We start from the raw sequence: 21,760 nt of genomic DNA, 5'->3' as shown, positions 1-21,760 counted from the left end.
CCTCTCCCCAGAACTCGCCCCCTCCACAGCCCTGACCCCCTCTCAGTGCCCCTCTCCCCAGAACTCGCCCCCCCAAACCCTGCACCCCCCACAGTCGCTCCTCCTCTGCCCGCCCCCTCACCCCCCTACGCTCCGCCTCCACACTGGCATTGGGCAGCTGCTCCTCGCGCTCCGGAATGTTGACAGCGTCACCGTCCCCGATTGGCCGGCAGGCCCGCCACTCATCAGGGAAAGGGGGGGCGCGAAAGAGGGCGGCGCGGTGAAGGCGGCCCCGGGGCGCTGGGACGCGGCCAAGTGCAGTGGCACCGCCCGCCCCCGCCCCCGCGCCGCGAGCTGTCTCGGGGCTCGCCCGGTTCCTACCCGCATTTCCGGGAGCCCACGAGGAGGCGTCCGCGGCGGGACGAGGGCTGCTTCCTGCGGCGGCCGTTAGGCGGTAAACAAGCGCGGCCTTCCCCCCCCCCCCCGCCTCCTTCCCCGCGATTGGCAGCCAGGATTCGAACGTGGTAGGGTAGAGGGCACCCAAGACGGGGTTTCGTTAGGTGATTGGCCGTCTTGGCCGCGCGCGTGGCCGCGCCTTACGCTCTGATTGGCTAGGTGGAAAGGTGCGTACGTCGTCGCGAGGGGATTGGCTGGTGCGGCTACGCGCCGGACGGCTTCCCAGAGCCTGATTGGTAGAGCCGACCACGCGTGCGTAAGCCCGCCCCTTAGGCAGCGATTGGCCTGTCGGGGACCAATTATCTTGACTGTAAGCTAAGGCTTCGTGTGGTCGCCGCCCCCTCCTGAGGTGCGCATGCTCTGAAGTAAGGGGGTGGGGCTGTCTGCGCCGCGCAGGCGCAGGAGGTGGTAGTGACGCTCGCGCGGCGCTTGCCCGGAGTCGCCTGAGGTAAGAGGTGGCGGCGCGGGGGTGCCGGTGCCGGTGCCGGTGCCGGTGCCGGTTGCGAGCTGCCCTCCCCGCTGCCCCGGCCGGCCCGGGGTCGGGCTGCCGCCGCCGGGGCGAGGCGAGGTTGTCATTCAGCCCGGCGGGGCGGGGGCGCCGCGGGGCGTGTGGGACCGAGCAGTCATCTGTGTAACTGCGTTTAAAGATGGGATGTTATCCACACGAACGTGCCTCGCTCAGTCCGTGTTAAAGCCTTCGTAAGTAAAGCTCTCTTAGAATTAAGGCGTGATCGTCTTTAGGTCTTTTCTGCGCTAAGCCATGTGCTTCTCGGAGATCTTTTTGTGCCGAAATCTTGAGGAAACCTCTTTGTTCTAGGTATCTTCTGGGCCTCATCGTGTTTTACAACTATAGTATCAAGTAGCAGAAATAGGCTTACGGAGAACATGAATTTTTACCCTATGTATTAAGATGAGACAGCTCAAACGCTTGTCAGTCTTGGTTACAAAAAGGGCCACTTTAAACGGGCGGTGCCTGAATAGCATTAAGCCTGCTGTTGAGGAAAGGCACGCTTCAAAGCTAGTTCTGCTAACTCTTCCTACCTGTTTTTTTCAGCAAAACGTTGTTGCTATCTTCTAGTGCCACCAAGTGGCTGTCCTGACTTAAAATAAAAGCTTTCTTAAAGTTATATTCTTTTCATCACTTAGGCTTAACTTGTATGGCTATTTATGGCTAAGTGCCACTTGTTCACATGCTGAAGTATTTTCTTCTGTATCAAATAAAATATTTCAAGCATAAAACCATCTATTAATTGTTTACCTAATTTATTGAAAAGTGCCCTTTCTCAGCAGTAGAACCTGACATTGTTTTTTATCCGTGAGGTGGTAAAATGCAATGTATGCTTCTCTGCCTATGTTACTATTTAAAACTTGACCTGGAAAAAAAAATCACCTTACGAAGCAGTAGTTGGAGAAACTGGTGGTCTGCTTTCTCACTGATCTTTGTCCTCCCCCAAAGTTGCTTCACTGACTATATAGAAAGTTACGGGAGTGGAAAAGGATGGGCAAACTTGTGGACAGGATCAACCTAGAAAAACGCTTCTGATTTGAAATGGAGTTGACCATATTTGCTATATTGGATCACTCACTAAATCCAACACACAGTATAGTCTGACTTCAAAAATTGGAGAACACCACTTTAACGGAACAAGGTCAAAAGACACGTCTAAATTACGGTATCTGTTTAGGTAAGGGTTGCCTTTTCTGTGCTAGCCTAGCATTAAAAAAAGGAATCTCAGAACATGAAATCATGAATCAATCTATAACTGCCAAATATACATACCAGGCAAGGTTCTGCTGTGCACCATCAGTCAATTGTCTTGACCAAGCAGTCATACCTGGTCTTTACAGGTAAAAATCCATCTTGGTAATCTGACTTGTTTAAACTACTCAAGCTCTGTTTTGCCAGATATGACTTCTGATATCCATAGCATTGGGACAGAAATGTTCTACAGTCTTGTTCTTTTTCTCCACCTTCCATTTGCAGACTTCCATGACTGTAAGCCAGTGTGCGCGGGAAGCTGAGAAACAATCGGCGTATAGTTGCACTATGTAAACTTTCTGGCTTCTTCCAGCAGGCTTCTTTCAGTAGTTCTGAGCGCTGTTAGTATAAGAAAACCTCTGATAAGGATTCTTGCTCCCTCACCTGTCCTCCCTTGATGCGGTTAAAACGTGTATAGACAGGTGAACTGTGGGTACCATTTTCAGCAAGGCAGAACCTGGGCCCAAGTAGAGTACAGTAGCAGTAAAGGCATGTAGAGCAAAATTCTGACGCATTATTAAAATGAGTAAAATCTCACCCTTATTGAAAACTATAGACCAACGTCTACAATTTCTGCCCTTTTTCACTGTGCTTTAAAGGTCAGGTTACAAGAACAATATGAACAATTTTATCCTTTCTTGGAACCATGGAATTCCAAAGTTCAGTTTTACACTGTGTGCAGCTGTTTGCAAAAAGCCTTTTTCCAAACGTTGGTAGGAGCACTGACTTAATTTATTTACCGTTTTCCAGATCCCTTTCTTGACTATTTTAAGAAATCAGGTTGCAATTAGAACTGAAATTCCATTTGGAATGGTAAATATTTCAAGGGAAATGCTTATGAAGCTAGTTTTAATACCCTTGAGAAAAAATGTGAATATTGAAGTATCACACAAGGTGTGTGATCACACCTAGATAATCTTAAAACAAGGATTCTGATGGTAAACTCCATTTCCTCCTTCTATTTCAGTTTTCCAGGGGAAGCTGTCTCCTCAATTCTGTATGAATGCTTCAAGTTTATTTCATTCTACATTCTTATTGAAGGAAGCAAGTACAGCATCTTGGAGGCCATGGATGTTGAGGAAGCAACAATTTTCCCTGACCAGGCTGCCCCTATTCCAGGCAGCAGGAAAGAACTCTTCCAATCTCCTTGCACTAAATGAGGCAGAATTAAAAGAACAGTTTGTAAGAGGTGATGGCCCAGGAGGTCAAGCCACTAATAAGACAAGCAACTGCGTTGTCTTGAAGCATATTCCAACTGGGATTGTCGTTAAGGTAATTATATTTTATTTCATTAAGTCACAAAGTGCATTATGTCTTCCAAGCCATCTTTTATAGTTAAGAATACTCTCAGTGCAAGAGTCAGGAAGGAAGAGTTTATTGATAGGCGTTGTAAAGAACCTCATCAAGAAACAGCGTTGGTTAATATTACTTAAATTTGGGGCTAAGCTGATCTTGGGGTTAGGCTTTGGCAAACAAACACTACTATTTTGTAGTTTTCAGTAATAATGTATCTTCTTATCCTTTCAGCGATAGCTTTTGCATTCCTACCCCCTTGTGAGGTCTTACGATGTCTTCCTTAACGAGGTGATCAGAGTCATTTTGCATATTATTCTTAAGCATTACTCTTGCCTATGTACCATGCACTAAAACTTACCTTTGAAATTAATCTTTAGTTCCTTATTGTAACAAGGGGAAGACACAGCTAAGTTAAATCTGAAGCCACTTTCCAAGGTAATACGGAAGCAGTTGTGTTTGCTGACAGAATTAAAGATTAATGCAAAAGTCAGCCTGCCAAGTTACAGTAACAGCTGATTATTAGTCAGCCTCTCCAGAATATGTTGTCTGGCTGCAAAAAAAATTGGGGAGCACTTGGTTGTGGGTTCTCTTGGTTGGGGGAGGAATCTTGGGGGGACTTTTTACTGTAGTGGCAGGGGAGAAAAAAGGAGAGAAATGAGCTCTTTTCAAGAACTTGTTTAAAGCAAGTAATTGTAGTTACTTAAATCATCCCCTAATCTGCTGTTTCAGAAATAATAACAAACTTCAGGAAAAATGGGCAGGCAATTCAGATGTAATTTGCCCCCAAAATTATTTGAAAAGTTTCTAATTAGGATCTGATCTTACAATCCTTGTTCAGGTGCAATAGAGAGAGTAAAAGGGAAAACAGAAGAATAAACAGTTAAGGTCGCAATAAAAATGTCCTACTGTATTTTTTCAGTGCCATCAAACAAGATCAGTAGAGCAGAACCGAAAGATAGCCAGAGAAATCCTGCAGGAAAAGGTTGACCTCTTCTATAAAGGTGAAGACAGTGATGTTTTTAAAGAGAAGAAAGCAGCAGAGAAGAAGAAGCAAGAAAAGAAAAGAAGAGCAAGGGAAAACCTAGAAAGGAAAAAGCATTTTAAAGAGATGCAACAATCAGATGGCAAATAAACATGTGAAATACTGACTTGTCCTAATTGGGTGAGGGAAAAGAGTATGTCGTTATACCTAAACGCAGTTTTCTAACTGACAGAGGTTGTATGGCTTCTTAAGCACAAATGAAAATACTGAGTAGTGACCCGCTATTACTGTAAAACTGAAGTATTACAGGCAGTCATGTATTCCTTCTTCTGTCTGCCATCATCTCATTACGTTCGGTAATCAGTTTTGCTGCCAACTTCAAAAGATGATAATCCGATCATTGTTGAAAAGGGGTGATAAACTTTCCGCTATTGTTAACAGAGACAAAAAGACAACTTGATCTCTCTATCTGGTATGATTCCTTATGCTGTTTCTTAGGAGTTCCGATACATAAGAGCACCCCCAAGAAGTTATAACTTTCCATCGCTACTCGAGCAATGCCTCTACTGACATCAAAATCCTGTATAAACAGTGAACTAGCTTAGATGAGACCCAAAAAAAAGTTGCTTTGTGATACCACTTGTGATGGTGTAAACAGACATGCTGATAGAAAAGTCACCAGTCGCTGGCTGCCCCCTTCAGATCTTTCAGCTGAACTGCCTGCGTAAATGTTCTTGTCCCACTCAATTCTGAATGAAATTTAAGCAGGAGCTTTACAGATCTTACCTAGAGCAGTGATGAACATGGGGGGAGGGGATGGGTTGCTCCTGCAAGTGATGGTTGGTCAGCTATTTTCTTCCAGCTCAAATGCAGAATTAGATCATTACAGATAAAAAAAAAAAAAAAAATGCTGAAAAGCACATGTTGGAAGCTACAAGCAACGGAGTCCTGTGCATCCAAGCTATGACGCAAATAACTCTTTTCTCTTCATGTTCCATTATCTTCAAGTATCTGTAGTTCCATATGTATCAGCTATCCTAGATCACCTCATCTTCTTTAGGATTTAGATTTGATTGTATGCGGTACATCGACAATCCTTTTACTATGTACTATGCTGCGGTTAAGTTTGTGCATTTCAGTATCTTCACTCATTTTGAAAGTTTCCCGTTTTAAGCAAATACCTACATCTACTTTTCCTTTATTACTGTTAGTTGGGAGCCAGTAGTGAAGTATACTTTTCCATTTTAATACTGTGAAGAAGTCTAATTGCCTAACCAGAACGTTTTCTTTAATTTCTGGACAAAAATGTCACAAGCTGCCACTGAATTCTGACCTTCAACAATGAAGGGAGAGAGCTTTCACAACCAAAGCTGTAGCGTGTATTTTAAAAGCAATGGAGACTACCTAGCAACTGTACCTCCTTCCTGCAGAGATGACTGCATCAGTACTGTGCCATGGATGGAAAGTCTCCAGCACTCTGCAGTCCCATTCTCTAAGCTGTTCTTGAACTTGAGCCTCCTACATGAAGGTTAAACCTCTATCTATTGAGAGTTCTGTTGCACACAAAGTTATGAATTTGATTAAAGTGACTGTACATAGTTTTAATACAAACTGTTAATGAAAATAAGCTTTATTACATCAAGTAATAAATACATACAAAGATGCAAATAACAGTTTTAGTAATTTATCTAGAATTTTCTTTTTTGGCAAACTTAAAACTGAAACCTCCAGCCTTAATGTAGAAATTAGCTTTCTGGGACCTTGTTATTATTTAATAGGTTTCCCTATTTTCCGTATAACTCATGCACTTTAAATGGACTTCAAAGCACTAACAGTCATGCAAATGTTTATGCAAAACAAACAAAAAAGGAAAAGTAAGAGGAGGGGGAGGTTATTTCTAAGCAGGGTCTATGCTGTATGACAAATTGTGACATAGCAGACTACTAGGTACAGCATGCTATTCTGCATTTATTAAAAAAATCCTTAGAGTTTATGTCAAACTTTGAAAGATTGACAGTTTGGGGTTAAGTGAATATAGTCAAAAGAAAAACAGAACGAGACTGTGGCTGGATAAGAAGAGAACTGAAATAGAGCCTGGGTGAGAGAGAGCATTCCTCTGCATGCAATTCAATTGTCATGTTTTAGAAACATTTTGGGGAGTTTTAATGTCTTTACAAAATGCAAACCCTCAGTAAGTTGAAAAATCCTTGTTTTCTCATTCTTAACTATACACTTTTGTAAGGGCAAAAACAGAAAGGTAAAACATTCAAAATAAAGGAATTCATCTGAATGTTTCAAGAGTCAAAGAAATAAGTATTACTTTTTCTTCATTGAGAGATGGAAAATCTTGTCACTGAATTAGTGGGCTAGGATCTTGCGTTTCGTTCAGTCTCAGCCAAGCATTCCCGAACTAGTCCTCTAGCATGAATAATGCCTGCAAAAGAATTGGACATTTTTTAAATCATCTCATTCAGGTGACTCTTGCAATGGCAATTCACAGAAACGTTTATGTATTTCTGTTCTGTGTTACCAAAGCTATCACAGCATACTTCAGAAAAAGGAGACTTTTCCCCTGACACATCCTTCCCAAACAGTAACCTCTGCTAAAAAAGTTTACTTTGCCAAACTGTCATTATAAATTGAAAAGGGATCAAACCAGGAACCAGAGCGTTATAAGCTTTGTAGGTCTGCAGTGACAGGTACATCTTAAAGTGCAGCAGTGCAGGCCTATTTTAAATCAGAGGTTTAACCAGAGAAAAAAAATCATCTTGCCTACCTGTCAGTTATTTTGCTACAGTGGGGCAAAAGAAGACATTAAGTAATTTGGGGAGTCACTTTAGCAAGCTCTAAAAGCCTAAATGAGTACCTTGGGATAATTCTCAGAAATCAGAGTAAGGCAACAGAGCAACGTTAATCTCTATTTAGAGATAACGGATTCTGTCTCTAGAAGGCGGCTAGCCCAAATCAGAGCAACAGCCTTTACACCCAAGGAGCAGTGACCTGGCACTCTATTGGTCCAAGGCTTTGCAGAGGGTTAAATTGACACAGCAGGTAAAGCCTGCAGTTATGGGATGCAGAGATGCATACTCAAAGCAGCACATTAGACCTGGATTTGGTGGCAGGATGCCCAGGTTATGCAGCAAGCTACCCTGAATTATGGAGAACACTGGGAATTTGGCCAGTTTTAGAGGTGAGTAGCCTCTGTCCTTAGGAGCAAGTGGAGCTGGGGACAGAGACTTTATTCGGGAAGAACCTTCACACAGCTACGGAGGCTGCAGGCACATGGGTACCCTCAGTCAGTCCTTCTCTCACACTTGCATATGCTCCTTCAGCCATAAGGCTCCCAAAATGGATAGAGGGATATGTCTGTGACCAAAAGATGGCAGCAAAAGGTATTTAGTTTGAATTTTTTGCAACATTTGCATGCCAGTCACAGTTGCAGCATTGAATCTTAAACCACATTAGCAAACAAACTAAATACTGCAAGGAATAGCAAAACAACTGTCCCTCACCGAACTGAACTGTTCAGCAAAGAGAACAGTCTGCCTCTCTCGCAGTGTCTCTCAGGCTGTCCCCATTAGCCTATTGCCATTCATGATCTATTAATACTGACTCAGGCGATGCAATAAAGAGAGACTCCAGCAACATTGATTTTAGCTGGGCCAGATTCCACTTACCACTCATCAGCAGACTTTATTGCATCCTTTCCCAGAACAGCTACTAGTCATTTTATTGCACATCATGGCAGATATATTACTCTCCCATAATGGCTGAGCCTTAAACACAGCGCTGTAGTCTTGGGTAGATGTAAAGAGGATTCGCAAGGTGGTGAAGTTAGTCTGTTGCAGTAAGATTCCCATTCAGGGTTGAATGCATGAGCCAAACTCAGCACAAGGACCAAGGAAAGGGAAGAAAAGGTAACTATGTCATGTTGGCAGAGGACAGAACAGCCAGCACAACTGTTGTCGATGGCCTTTCAGGGTCATTTCAGGAGCTAGAGCGATGGAATGTCCCACTGCTCCTTCAGAAATATCCCTCACATGTCCCCTGCGGAGGACAATGTCAAGCTGATGTCAGCAGTAGAGTATGTGGGGGTTTCTTTTACACTGCAAGGAAAGGGCAATTACGTGTCCCCTTTTAGCTGACTAAGCAAAGCTAAAGAGGCCTCATCAGCTAGGCCTAACACACTGTTAGACCCTGATTAGTGGACTCCTAACAATGTCCACTTGACAACAGGTAACGGAGCCTAAGCAGCTGGACACTCCAGAGAGAGGAGGAATACGTACGCTTGAAGTCTCAGTCTCTGTACAGCTTTCACTGACTACATCTCTTTTTTTTTTTTTTTCCCCAGCTCTTCTCACCACCGGCCTTAGTGTGATTTAGCACAACCTAAAATTTCTTTAAGCAAAATACACTTCAGTAGAGACTCTTGGGTCAAGTAGAAGGGTGATGTTTACGAGAGGAAGTAAACAATGCTTGGCTGTATATTTTAGAGTCTGAGCAGAAGAGGGAACTGAAGGGGTAAGTCAGTCACCAGGAGCCTGACAGAATGTGTCCGACAGACACCGTAAGGGGATCCAAATAAGGTTTGAATTATTAACTGAAACTCCCTTTGTGCACATGAAATACATTAATTCATTGGTTTAGCTATCAAACACAGCACGAGTAGAGTATCCCAGAGATTCAGTTGCTTGTTAATACGCCTAGCTTAATAACCGGCTCAAGACAGCTGTCTCCTTTTAAAGGAAACAGTTGTCATGAAACAGTAAATAAGCAGTTTATGCAAAAAGAGCATGGGACACTTTTTAAAAAATAATTGTAGACATTACCTCGTTTTAGCCTCTCCATCGCACTTTTACTCCCAGCATATGTGGGTCTAATCTCTTTTCCTAATTCTTCTATGATAGCTAGAAGTTCTGCATATTTGCTCTGTGGTACTTGACTGCTGCTGGTACCCTGTAGTTGGAAGTACAGTAATCTCAATTAAATATTGCTAAAAACAAAACAACTGAAACAAACAGCAACCTGAATTTCATGAAGTACCAGAAACTGCCCTGGAAGACACTTTTATATTAAAAAATAAAATTTCAAATTTATCATATAAACATGATTTTCTTGTTGCATTTGCTCCTACAGTTGGACACAATGCTATGCACCCTTGGAAAACAGGGATCAGCTGGGAGAATGTGGCTGCAAGATTGGGACCTTAAGTGAAACAGAAGTTAAATCAGTCCTGAAAAAACAGCAATCTGAGAACTACTTATCTAACTCTCCTGCTTTTATCGATGTGGAACGGGCACAAACTGAAATACAGGAATTCCCATCTGAACATAAGGAAAACTTTTCTACTGTGAGGCTGACTCAGCACTGGAACAAGTTGCCCAGAGAGGTTGTGGAGTCTCCATCCTCGGAGATATTCAAAAGCCGTCTTGACAGAGTCCTAGGCAAGCTGCTCTAGGTGACCCTGCTTGAGCAGGGGGGTTGGACAAGATGATCTCCAAAGGTCCCTTCCAACCTCAACCATTCTGTGATTCTCATAATGTTTAGGTATATATTTTGTGGGAGAGTTGGGTAGGTGGAGAGAGTGAGGAGCAGATAAAAGAAAGCTACCCATATGACAAGAGAATCCTGTTACGATGTTAAAAACGGTTCACAGAAAGTTTACCGGCTAGATTCCTGAAAGCAGCCCATAAGAATCTCTGTAACACACATTTCATGAGACTGTAAATTTTAAAGTATAAATTTACCCAAGGAGAACAGTTAAAGATGTAAGGATATTACTTTTTAACAAATAATCTAAAAATATGTTACAGCCCTTATTATCAGAACATAACTCAAGACATGGTTCACTATTAGTCAGAAGGGAAGGGACTAACAGTTAATTAGTAACTAATCTCACTCAGCACTCTGCTTAGTCTAATTTGATCCCAAGACATGTGCGATGAATCAGTCTGCCATTTGGGTTTGATTTCAAAGCTAGGTGGGAGGGGGGAACACCTCAGATTACAGGGCACAATTCATACTACTGTGCAAACCTAGGGTCAGTGATCTGATTAAAGAAAAACAACTAGCTGAACTATACCTGCATCCCTTGTGTATAGCCTAGGGATGGGGGTCCATAGTCATTTATAAGCTGTCTGTATTGTGCAGATGTTGCCATACTTGTGGAGGGGGAATGCACACTCCCAGCTGTAAAGAGAAAAGGAAAAAAAAAAATCAGTTATTATCTAGAGATGGATTAGTCAGTTACACTGGGACACATTCTAGATAGCTTTTTTCTTTTCTAAAGCCATGACCTCTCACCTCTTTCTAAGCACACTAATACCGTTTCAGAGTCGCACTTTGTAGGAAGAGAACAGTTAAATTAACACTTCTCTAATGTTTGCTTTACATTTGAAAATAGCACAGCCTGCAACATTATCAGTGCAAATTGTTTGCCTAAAAGTGAAACAGAGTGTAACATGACAGGTTGTTCTGCCTAGACAAACTGTAAATATTAAGGAGCCCTATTTTTGCATATATACATTCCTCATAGATGAGTCTAATGTACTGTGCTATTTTTACCTTTTCAGTGCAAGTTATCTGAAAGCAATTTTGCAACTTAAAGTGTCATCACATGGTCAATGCAAGTTACCCTCAATACTATTTCCAGCTGATGCCAAAACTATTCATAGGGGACAGTCAGATGAGGTACATCAGATCTGCTGCTCATTGTAAAACATCAGAGTTGAAGAGCTGCTACCATTATTCCTCTTTCTGTGATGTCAAACATTTTTAGCCAGTCAGACCGTACTGCAAAAGTAAACTAAAGGAAAAACAACATCACTTTGGGCTATGGTTACATGTTCTAACGTTATAAAAGATCATATTCAGATTATATTCAGATCAACAGGGCATCAAGTTAACTGAAAGTTATAGAAACAGACTCTAATGTGATCTACTGAAAAACTGCTCCAAAATTGAGGAATCAAAACGCTTTTCCCCCCCCAATTTTCCAACATAGGAAATTGGGGTTGAGAAACATCAAAACAGTTTTTTTGTTTTTTTTTCTGAGAGGGCCTGATTATGCTGCCCATTTTACAACAGTGTTGCAAGACCTGCTGTTTATGGACTGTACACTCAGGACTAAGGGAGCATTACCCCGCTAGACTTAGCGGCTCTTTTCTGCTCTTGCAGTAGAAGTGCTCCTGCGTCCACTGTTGCTGCTGTCTTTGCCTGCAGGCAGCAGACACAGATTTCAGACTGCTGTCTGAAAAATCTTCCCCCTTTCAAACTCCTTTGCTGAAATTCCCAACTGTCTTCCCACACGAGGAAGAGTTCTTATTTACCAGACTTTATTTGAAATTAAATTAAATTGATGCTAAAAGTCACTGGGACTCAAAGCTGTTTTCGTTTTAAAGTTGCAAGTGATTTCATTCCGATTTTCCCTCGTGACAAAAAGAGAGAAACAAAAAGCTAGTGGTTACACCATAAAAGCACTGATAAACACAGTGGGACAGAGATTCCCTGTCCTCTTCAGTTGGGAAATCTCTTTCCACTTTAGGATTAATCACAGGATATCACCATGGTGTCATCTTCACTACAAGAAGAGAGCGTGTTCTTAATTTTAACTAGTTAACTAGTGAAAACCTAGTGATGGTAAAATGGGATGATCAGTAGGCCTCCTTAAATAAGCAAAGTTTCTCTTTTGTCTTTAATTAACCTGCTAAATTTTATGGTGCTACAATCTGCATTTCCATTACTCATGGAACTAATTATCACACTTTGCTAAAGCACATTAAAAAACAAAACAAAACAAAACACACCCGTAGAGCACAGCTCCTGTGCTGTGAAAGAACACCAGAGCTGTCAGCTACGTTCTCAATTTCTCAATTAGTTCATTACGTTATCAGCTCAAAATATGTGAACAAATGCAAGATTTCTGTACGTACAGCTCAGTCAATATCTCAAGTCTAGATGATTGAATTTCAGCAGTTATCAAACATGACACAACAGCAAACTACATCTTCCTCCAAGGATTTCAAAATGCTTTAAAAACATTAATGAGTCCCTTGCACTGCAAGGTAGGAAGGTTTAATTACCTCAATTAAGCAGAAAAAGACTTAAGCAATTTCTCTTCATGTACAATAAAACAAAAGACCCATCCTGTAAAGACTTGTTCCTAAACTGTTACTACAAGCAGTCCGTCATAATACAAGACCTGGGAGCTCCAAACTCCTTCAGAATCAAGGCACAGGAACCCTGCTTTACCCACTGAACAAACCTTAGCTGCAGTTCGTGCAAAAGAGAAAACAAGATCATTCACTACCACTGTATCAGTCAATGATCATACAGCGCAGATACTTTATTGATTGTTGCAGATTATGTTGATTTAAACAACGACACATTCTTGGTTTATGAAGATAAGGCAAGGAATGCCGTCTAGATAAGAACAAAAATTCCCAGACATGTGATGTGGCAAGACAAAGCAGTGAATCTAGCGGCTGACCGAGAAAGTTTCACAGATGTGAAAGCCAGCGCAAGGCACTGCAGTGGACACTAGTTGGTCTCAGCATGGGAGCTGGATCCCAGCAGTGACTGAATTAACACTGAATGATAAAAACAAACAAGAAGAACTTTCAGTGGACAACTACCCAAGAGGGCCCGCTGCTGGAGTTTTTGCACCGCTACTGATTTAAATTAGCAATCAGATCAATAGACTTTTGTCGCTTCAGCAGCCAGGGGTGCTGCATTGTCTACTTTACCCACAATATATGCAGAGCTGTGATGCAGACACTAGAGGCCATTGCTGAGTGCGGAATGCCCTGCCAAATGACAGATCGTGGTAACCATGGTGAGTTTACCCGTTTCTTTGCAGTCTGCATCAAAAATGTAATAAGACATAATGCCATGCGCCGACCACTTTATCAGCAGCAGCAGGCCCAGAGAACAAAGAAAAGGATTTGACTTGGCCATGGTACCAGCCTCCACACACCCGTGTCAGAAGTTGTGCCAGTCAAACTCAGCTGGAGGTAGACAAAAATGAAAAATCCTTGATTTCACCTCAATTTAAGATGATGCAATCCTGAAAATGAAATTAATTGTGGGGATATTAGTATCTCAGAGGGTCATGGACCTTGAGCTTTTTGACCTGTCACTTTGTACATTAATCTCACGTGGGTCTTGGATGACTATTACTCAATTAACCCAAAATTACATCTGCATGTCTGCACATCCTGTACATCTCAGATTTAAAAGAAAGGAGAGAGTAGGGGAAGAGGAAAAAAAAAAAAAAAAGGGAACACCAGCCGTTGCTATTATAGTTACTAAGAAAAATTAGGCCAGCAAGTCTCGCAGTTGAGACCCAGTCAGAAAATCAGTTTGATGACTAGGTATTCAGTAGAAAGAAAAAAAAAGGTGGGGGGATCTAAATTGAGGCTTGCTTTCTCTTGTTAAAATAACAATGGAGACAAGACAGTTAAGAATCGACAGAATCAAAAAGGGAATGTGTTTGGTACTGAACTTAAGTGAGACTCTGTATTACATCCCAATTTGGTCGTAGTGCTTGCTGTTATTTAAAACCTAGATTAACATACACACCTTCCTCCCTCCACTTTCCCAATTAAATGTATACAAAGCCTTTTATTAACACATTTATTCCTGTGCCAACAATATCCTTAATTCTGTATGCAGGCAGAAGACTCTCAAAAGCATTTTCCCCTACACAGGAGGGGGAAATACAGTGATTTTTAAAGAATATTATGCTTTATTAATCTTGGGGATCTAGCAATACAATAAAAATAAATGAGATTTTTACATCAAAACCTCCTCCTTCCAGTGGTCTCCCTGAGCCCCAATTAACGCGCTGGCAGACAAAGGAACTAGAATCAAGCTTTATATGCCTAAACTCACACTGACCACAAATCTTCCCATTAATTTCTGATAGGAGCTGAATGGATCTGTACAAACCTCCTCTACTGTCTCAAAGCCTGAGCAGCGATACCAATTTGCTGGTCTGGGTTTTAATTCCTGAATCCGTTGCCATTGCCTGCTGGAAAAGTAACTGGAAAGGCAGCTCACTAGAGCCCTGTGCACCACGCAAGGAAGCAGTGGGAGCAGGAACGCTGGGGTATTCTTACCTGATCCACTCCAAGTGGATGCCATGACGTCCATGCGGCTCAATTTTCACCCCATTTTACTCTCACAAGCAGCAAAATAAAAGCAGTAATAGTTACTCAGCTCACTGAGTTACACATGCAGAACTTAGATGAGTAAAGAACCAGCCCCACTAGATATATGTTTCTCTCCTACCCTGTACTTTGTAAGATGCTACACAACTTGTGTATGTAAATTCCTGGCATTTTATGAACCCTTTGTACACATGAACATGACTGTACATAAGGCGAGATCCCTGTAGCCAGGATTTTATTTGAGGTGCATGGCATAGTCTGTGGAATTTCACTGCTTCTCCCTCTACTTTACACTCACTTCAAGCTGAAGTTGTTTGCAACAGGAAGGCTGTTCCCATTTTGATGGGTAGCACGCATTAGCTCTTTATACAGAGCCCTGTGTGCTGGAGGTTACTGCCTCTACCACACAACTTGAAAACGTTCCTCATCTGCTTCGGATGACTGCCGTTTGATTCCTGACAGCATGCAGTATGAGACAACCAGGCTGGAATATTTTAACTGGGAGGATGTAATTTCTTCTGTCCTAAACTGGACAACTTTTGCAATGAACACATGAGAAACATTCATGTGAGCTGCTCTGCTGGCTACACTGCGGGGTAAGTATCCTCCAGCAAAGGAGGAGGTAACATCTTAAACTAGCACAGCAATTTCTGTGGTGAGTATTTGAGCACAGCCTGAATCATAGGCGTAGTAGTCTGGCTCATTATGAGAATATTTGATTCCTTAGCCTTCTTCACACTTTGGCTTAATTTCAGCAAGAACTCCCTGCTATCCGGGGGACACTCCACACGTCTGCACAAGCAGATCCACTGCACAGCCAAGCAACACGCTGAACTGTACAAAAGCTGCCAACCCAGAGCTAAAACACTGACAGCCCAATTCTCCCCAGTCTTCCAACAAACTTCAGTTTAAAATAATGGACCTAGGTCTCATTTGCACAAAACATTCCTTATAGCACTGGCTGTGAAAGTTATACTTTCACCCAGCTTTATTTTCCCCCTTATGGTAGAACAGCCCTTATGGTAGAAACAGACCTTTCTTTGAATAAAACTATTTCCTTCCCCCCCTAAAAAAAAAAAAAAGTGTGCGTGCACACGCGCATGCGCACACACACACATTCTCAAGAACTAGGGTATTCTGTATCATAACAGCCAGGGGCCTTGCTCTTTTGATCTTTAGTACTCTGGGCCTTTCTTCTAGTACTGTTGTTCCATTTAATCTTTCCACATGGATAACAGTCATGTTTTATGTCTCCTCTTCCTTCCTTCTCTGCCTTTTTTTTTTTTTAATCAGAAAAGCAAAAGACAGTTTCTGGATTCTGCACCATTCTTCTTTTCCAGCTTATGACACAGGTTGTTTCTACATTAGTAAGTTATTTGGCACAACCAGAATGGATCAGAAGATCAAAGTATTTGGTATATCTATACCACGTGTAGTTGGGGTGATAGGTGTGGCTTCAGACTAGAGTTAGCATGGCCCCTGGACTGAGTGCCCCCATCACTGATGTGGTTCAAATGCGTCCAATCTTCAGTTCAGACCCTTATGTTCCCATTAAAAGTTGGAGCATCAGTGCTGTACAGCTGGAGCAGAGCTTCTGGTTTAGTTTTATCCAAAAGGAATCAAGTTAACATGAACCAAAACTACTCTGCAATTGAACCAGCACATGGTGGATGGGGACGATGAAGGGATTTGCTGATCATGAAAACTACACCACAGTGAACAGCTGTGGTATGGACACAGCCAAAAAGGCCAATTTTCTAAATGGCCAAACAAGTTCATGCTTCAGAATTTACTATTTTCAAATGCTTAGAATGTTTCTTTTCAAATCATTTTTAACTTGACACGGACTTCAAGTAAGCAGGGAATCAGCACTGTATTACATGTCATATCGGATGACAGTGATAAGACCACCTGTGTGAAGTGTTTAAACAAATCCAAAGAGATCAAAAGAAGAACCCACAAAGTAAAATTTCAGTCTACACTGTAGGGAAAGAGAGAAAGCATGAGCTGTATTGCTTGGAAGTTACCCCCTCTGCTAATGTATGAACACCTTGCTCTCCACAATGCCTTGAAACAGTATTCTCATCACTACTCCCGCTCCAAAAAACAACCCCTCAGTACAGACAACAATATCAAACATGCTGTCTCAGTAGAGGGCAACAGGGAAGACATTTGCTCATGCAAGTCTGCACTGCCTTCTTAGTAACATAAGGTAAGGAATGGCCTAGTGTGCTGGCTATCATCTCCCAGGACTGAGGGAAAATTGGTCTCTCCACTTACAAGCTACAGACTCAGTTAGTAAAATTCTCTCCAGTTCACCTCTCAGCAAAAACTTGTTCTTTTCACTGAGAAAATCCTAGTCTCTGCAAAACGTGGCAGGTGCACTGACAGTCCTACTGGTCCTCAGCAACAGTAGTAGCTGTTGTACGGATCACCACTTGTTCATGTGGAGCCACGATGCAGTTCCTTCCCTTGTCACAGTCTGCTGAAATTTGTTTCTCCAGATCCTATATACAAAAGATTTAGAACTTTATTACAGGAGCAGGGTTTGTCTTAAAAGCTGCCATGTCTGTGGCAATCAGAATAAAACTAAAGTAAAACCGCCAAGCTCTTTATGTTAGCATCCATATCTTAAAACTTTTATTCTCAGATCCTGTGTGCGCTCTGAACAAAATAGGAATGCTGGTGAATATCCACAACAGAGCCAGAATGTGCCTAAAAACTGGGGGAAAGAAACTACAGGCCAGCTGTGTAGCTGGTGTAAGTCTCTCTAGTCCCACTGAAGTCAATGGAGATGCTGTCCTTTACCTCAGCTCCGTGACTGGCCCTCTTACAGAGGAACAGCGTTAAAAAGAAACAAAACAAAACAAAACACAAGGCCGTTGAGGAAGAAACAATACTTTGTAGGATTCAGTACAATAAATGAGATAAGGAAAAATAGATCAAAATGTAGCTGTTAGAAGGGGGAACACTGGTTTCTCCGGGACATGGCAGGATCTGGTGAGGCCGGGAGGGCACAGGCAGCATCGCCATTCCCTAAGAGAGCTCCTTTTCAGCTCCCATGCAGGGAAGATGCTCGTGCAGGAGATTTAACAGGGCTCCCTAAGCACAGCCAGGTTAGAAATGACCACCCCAGAGGCTGCACTCAGGCCCAGTTCCCAGAGCAGAGGCCCCTCAGGGAGGCTATGGACAATTCGGACAAAACCCTGCAGGTCTCACTCTGTGCTGGGTATCCCCGCTGACCTTGGCAAGGGGGAAGAGGCACAGGCACCAAATTCTGCTGTGACAACATGTTCTTCTTCTTTCAGATCGGTGCAAGGCAGAGCAGTCAGCACCCGGGTGCCTCCAGCATCCTGAGTCACTTGCAGAGTAGCTGCATTTTCCTCACCCACAGTCATCCCCAGATCTGCTGACAGTCCCACAGAGGCTATTACTTACTTCCTCCCCTAAGGCAGCCCTCCTTTCTCAGGAGTTCGGGCCAGGCCCTTTGAGTCCCAAGCATGCGCCCATGCAAGAACGCAGCATCGTCACCCATCAACCACAACTGCTTCATCCCACCAAGCCACTCACTGAGGGCGGTTTAAACATGATTTTGCAGAGTGGCCACTCTCAGCCTAAACTTGAAAGGAGTTAGCTCTGCAGCAAGGACACAGCTTGCTTCAGGAGCGGAGCTGCCACACTGCCTTTCCAAATTCTCCTGCACCAGAAGCCCTGCAGTGCAGAGAAGCAGCATTATCTCCCAGAGGAAAATCCCTGTGAGATCCACAGCTGGCCAGAGCCCTTCTGTCAGCTGAGACCAAAATATTCAGCATTCACACAGAGAGGCTTCTGCAGGGCTGATCTCAGGCCAAAAAGGACAGATTTCCTGTTTTCCTCTCCTCTGCAGGACGGGGGGGTGGGGGTGGGGTTCCTTCACCCCAGGTTTGGAAGCAAACCTCGGATTTTTCCTCTTGGCCAGTGGCATTTAATTTAGACACAATAGAGAAGCAACCTCCTTCAACTCAGAATTAAGCTCCAGCGAGGAGGGGGCCATTTGCAGTCATATCACTCTGAATGCGATATGTGCAACTGCAAGGACTGCTTTGTCTAACTCCCTTGGCCTTAGGCCACGGTGCTGGCAATACCACTAGCTAGAGGAAGAGCTGGTGCGTGAGGATAATGGCAGAAGACAGGGAGGGAAGAGAGAGCCCATTTTGGATTCTGAGGAGGACGGTTTTTCATTGAAAAGATCCTAGGGGTGTTGAGGGTGATCTAAACTCAGGAGAGAGCACAAGTTAGACAGTCCCAGCATGACAGCAAACTGCTGCTGTCTTGCCATTAAGGGGAAGAAAAACAAAATGTTAAAAAAATAATAATAATAATAATAAAGGAAAGATGAAAACTGCATGAAAGAATCTAAAACCCCGATCGCAGCCGGAGCATTAGAAAGCACAGAGACACGGCAGCAGGAGGACCGGAGGCAGAAGTTCACCCCTCGGCTGCTTTGTGAGCGGCATTCGACCGGGATCCTGCAGTCTTCCCGCTCGGCGTGGCCACACTTGGACCCCCCCCAGTACCACCTAATCCCCACCCCGCCACGCACCACTACAAAATACTACCTTTGTTTCCCCTGCAATTTTACAGCTGTTCCAGAAAGCAAGGCACAGGTTCTCATGGGAGAAACATTTCCCCTGCGGTGCTTCATGCATTGGGGCTTTTTTTTTTTTTGGGGGGGGGGGTGACACTTCTGCTTTTTTGTCACAAATCCTAGCACATCTCCTGCTTCCTGGCCCCCCTGGGAAGCGGCACTTAGGCTCAGGGAGCTCCCTGCACACGCCAAGTTTCCCCACGCGCAGCCCCACCAGGCTCAGCTCCCCGCAGGATCGAAGCTGCCCTGCACGTAGGAGTTGGAGGTGCAGGGACCTCAGCTCCATCACCGGCTGGTGCCAATTCCTTACAGTAAAATGCAATCGCCGCTCTCCCGGTAGTGAGAATAGAGGTGCATCTCCTTAATCCCCTTCGTCTATCCATATCCCAGGAACACAACCGCAAACAGTGCTGTAAAATCCCCGAGGCAAATTTCCCTCTCCCTCCTGAACCAAACAGCAAAACTTTCCCTTCTCAAAACATCAGTCGTATTTCTGCCTGCAGAGCGGCCGGTGCCAGCCCTGCAGGCTGGAGCTGTGGGAAAGGGAGACGGGAATATGGTTTCTTTTTTCTTGTCTTTCTTTTTAAGTCAGAACCAACTTCTCCATTTTGGTTCTGTTTCAATACTAGCCGGGGTGCACTGATTAGTGAGTTCCCCTCCAAATACCCCAGAGCGGAGCAATCGCCGCTGTGGCTTTGTTTGGACTTCACCAATGTATACGCGCGATGTATATGCACCCCGACACCCAGACCCACTCTCACAGCCAACACCTCACCCTGAGCACAACCCCTCACTGCCTGTTACCGCTGGAAATGAAATAAATCAAGGGGGGGGGGGGGTAAAAGCAAAACAAAACAAAAAAAGTTAATCCCATCAAGGAAAACTTTTTTAGAGAGGAAAGTTGGGACTTCTCTACAGATCCAATGAGGAAGAAAAAAAATAATAAGAGGGGTTTGGGAAGAAATAAAGAGCGATTCCTGCCTCCCCCTCTCCCCCAAAAAAAGAAAGAAAAGGCTCCAGGCGAGCGGGGCGGGTCGGAGAGACGGCGCGGGGGCACGGCGAGGGGGGCCGGGGCCGGGGCGCCCCTGGGCCGGCGGCCGCCGCTGCCCCTGAGGAGAGCGGGGCCGGCGGGGCGCGGGAGGCGCGGCGCGGAGCGGCGCGAGCGGCACTTGCGGCGTCCCGCCAGCAGCGGTCCTCGCTGAGGCGCCGGCGGAATATTCCTGATCCAGATCAATCAGCCGCCCCGGGGAGCCGAGCATGGAGGAAAGCCGGCGGCCGGAGCCCCGGAGCGGCGGCGGTAGCGGCGGCGGTGCGGAGCCGGCCCGGCGGGCGCGGCGCCCCCGCGGAGGGGCGGCGCGGCCAGGCGAGGCGAGGCGAGGCGGGCTGGCGGCGGCGGCGGCGGCGCCGCCGGGCGGGCGGGCGGGCGCTGGTAATGGCGGCGCGGAGCCGGCGCGGAGCCGCTGCCCCGCCATAGCGGGCTGGACAAAAAACTCGAGCGCGGGGCCGGCCCCGGCTGCCGGCGCGGCGCGGCGCGGCACGGCGGAGCCCCGCCGCACGCCTCCCAAACTTGCCGCCCAGTTGCCGCCGCGGACTTACCCGGGGTGAGGGGAGTCCCGGGGAGGTGGGCGTTCAAGTTGGGTTTGTAAGACATTCCCAGCGACATGGCCAGCGGCAGGAGGAGAAAAACGTCCTGAAATCCAGCGAAGCGTCTCGGCGTCTCCCAGACACTTTGGGTTGTTTACAGCAGTAGCAGCACCGGCAAATATGGCCGTCAGTTATATTGACACCCACAATGCAATATATCATCCATACATCATGAGGAGACGCGGATCCAAAAACTTTAGGGGAGACGAGGCAGCCGGCGGCGGCGCGGCGCCCCGCGCCCCTCGGCGCGGCGGCGGGGGCGCGGAGGCGGCGGCGGGAGCGGCGGCGGCGGGGGGTGCCGCGGCGGCGGGGGGTGCCGCGACCATCCCCTCACAGACAATGGCGCGAGCTCCCCTCAGGGACGGCGCGGCGCGAGGGGCCGCGCGGGCGCCGAGGCGGGAACGGAGGCGGCGGCGCGGGGCGGGCGGTGAGGTGGTGGCGGGGCGAGGGGGGGTGGGGGGAGATGGGTGTCGGTTGAGGCGGGGGGAGAGGTTAATTCACTTCGCAAAGTTTTGGCTCAACTTCTCGTGGAAATGGGATCGCCCGGCGGCGGCGGGCGCCCCTGTCCGCGGCGAAGAGGCTCCGCGCCGCCGAGGCGCCCCTTCCTCCCCCCCCCCCCCAAAAAAAACCCGTAATTACCTATTCACCTCCGATTTATTCCCCTCGCCGCCAATTTGGATGGGAAATACCTGTTGATTGTACCCTCCCCCCCCGCTCCCTCAGATCTTCAGTGGAAATTTTCTGGTGCCGCGAAGGAAAAAAAACAATTTTTTTTTTTTAATTATTATTAGTAAAACTACTCTTTCGGCTCGCTGGAAGGCTGAAGGTTTAATAGCAGATTGCAGCCA

At 45.3% G+C, this 21,760-nt stretch overlaps 3 protein-coding genes across 12 annotated transcripts in view; 1 reads left to right on the top strand and 2 right to left on the bottom strand.

The window, feature by feature from the left end:
• MPHOSPH9 (M-phase phosphoprotein 9) overlaps window positions 1-526 on the bottom strand; it is a 32,608-nt gene extending 32,082 nt beyond the window's left edge. For 4 of the 8 annotated variants that reach the window (XR_011135133.1, XM_068911309.1, XM_068911310.1 and 1 more), the window contains exon 1: window positions 361-499. The gene's annotated coding sequence lies outside the window, so the exon portion shown is untranslated. Of the gene's footprint in view, window positions 1-360 lie in introns of all 8 variants that reach the window. The other 4 variants (XM_068911306.1, XM_068911314.1, XM_068911313.1 and 1 more) reach the window with 4 other exon arrangements.
• MTRFR (mitochondrial translation release factor in rescue) lies at window positions 240-6,143 on the top strand. Of its 3 annotated transcripts, none has more exons than XM_068911321.1 (3): window positions 240-433; window positions 3,162-3,466; window positions 4,410-6,143. In XM_068911321.1, the coding sequence occupies exons 2-3, from the start codon at window positions 3,194-3,196 to the stop codon at window positions 4,620-4,622; spliced, it is 486 nt and encodes a 161-aa protein (XP_068767422.1). In that variant the 5' UTR covers window positions 240-433; window positions 3,162-3,193; the 3' UTR covers window positions 4,623-6,143. The 3 variants fall into 3 exon arrangements, with proteins under 3 accessions (XP_068767422.1, XP_068767421.1, XP_009664915.1); XM_068911320.1 differs by lacking the exon at window positions 240-433 and adding an exon at window positions 801-883; XM_009666620.2 differs by lacking the exon at window positions 240-433 and adding an exon at window positions 901-1,134.
• Window positions 6,085-21,258, bottom strand: CDK2AP1 (cyclin dependent kinase 2 associated protein 1). The gene is made up of 4 exons (XM_068911322.1): window positions 20,865-21,258; window positions 10,555-10,661; window positions 9,302-9,428; window positions 6,085-6,906 (listed from the first exon to the last, which is right to left on the bottom strand). The coding sequence occupies exons 1-4, from the start codon at window positions 20,929-20,931 to the stop codon at window positions 6,839-6,841; spliced, it is 369 nt and encodes a 122-aa protein (XP_068767423.1). The 5' UTR covers window positions 20,932-21,258; the 3' UTR covers window positions 6,085-6,838.
• Between the last annotated feature and the right edge of the window lie 502 nt (window positions 21,259-21,760).

This window comes from Struthio camelus, chromosome 17, assembly GCF_040807025.1.
Source record: "Struthio camelus isolate bStrCam1 chromosome 17, bStrCam1.hap1, whole genome shotgun sequence".
In the NCBI taxonomy this organism is placed as follows: Eukaryota; Metazoa; Chordata; class Aves; order Struthioniformes; family Struthionidae; genus Struthio; species Struthio camelus.
The sequence above is the reverse complement of the archived record's forward strand: the minus strand, read 5'-3'. Positions and strand labels throughout refer to the sequence as shown.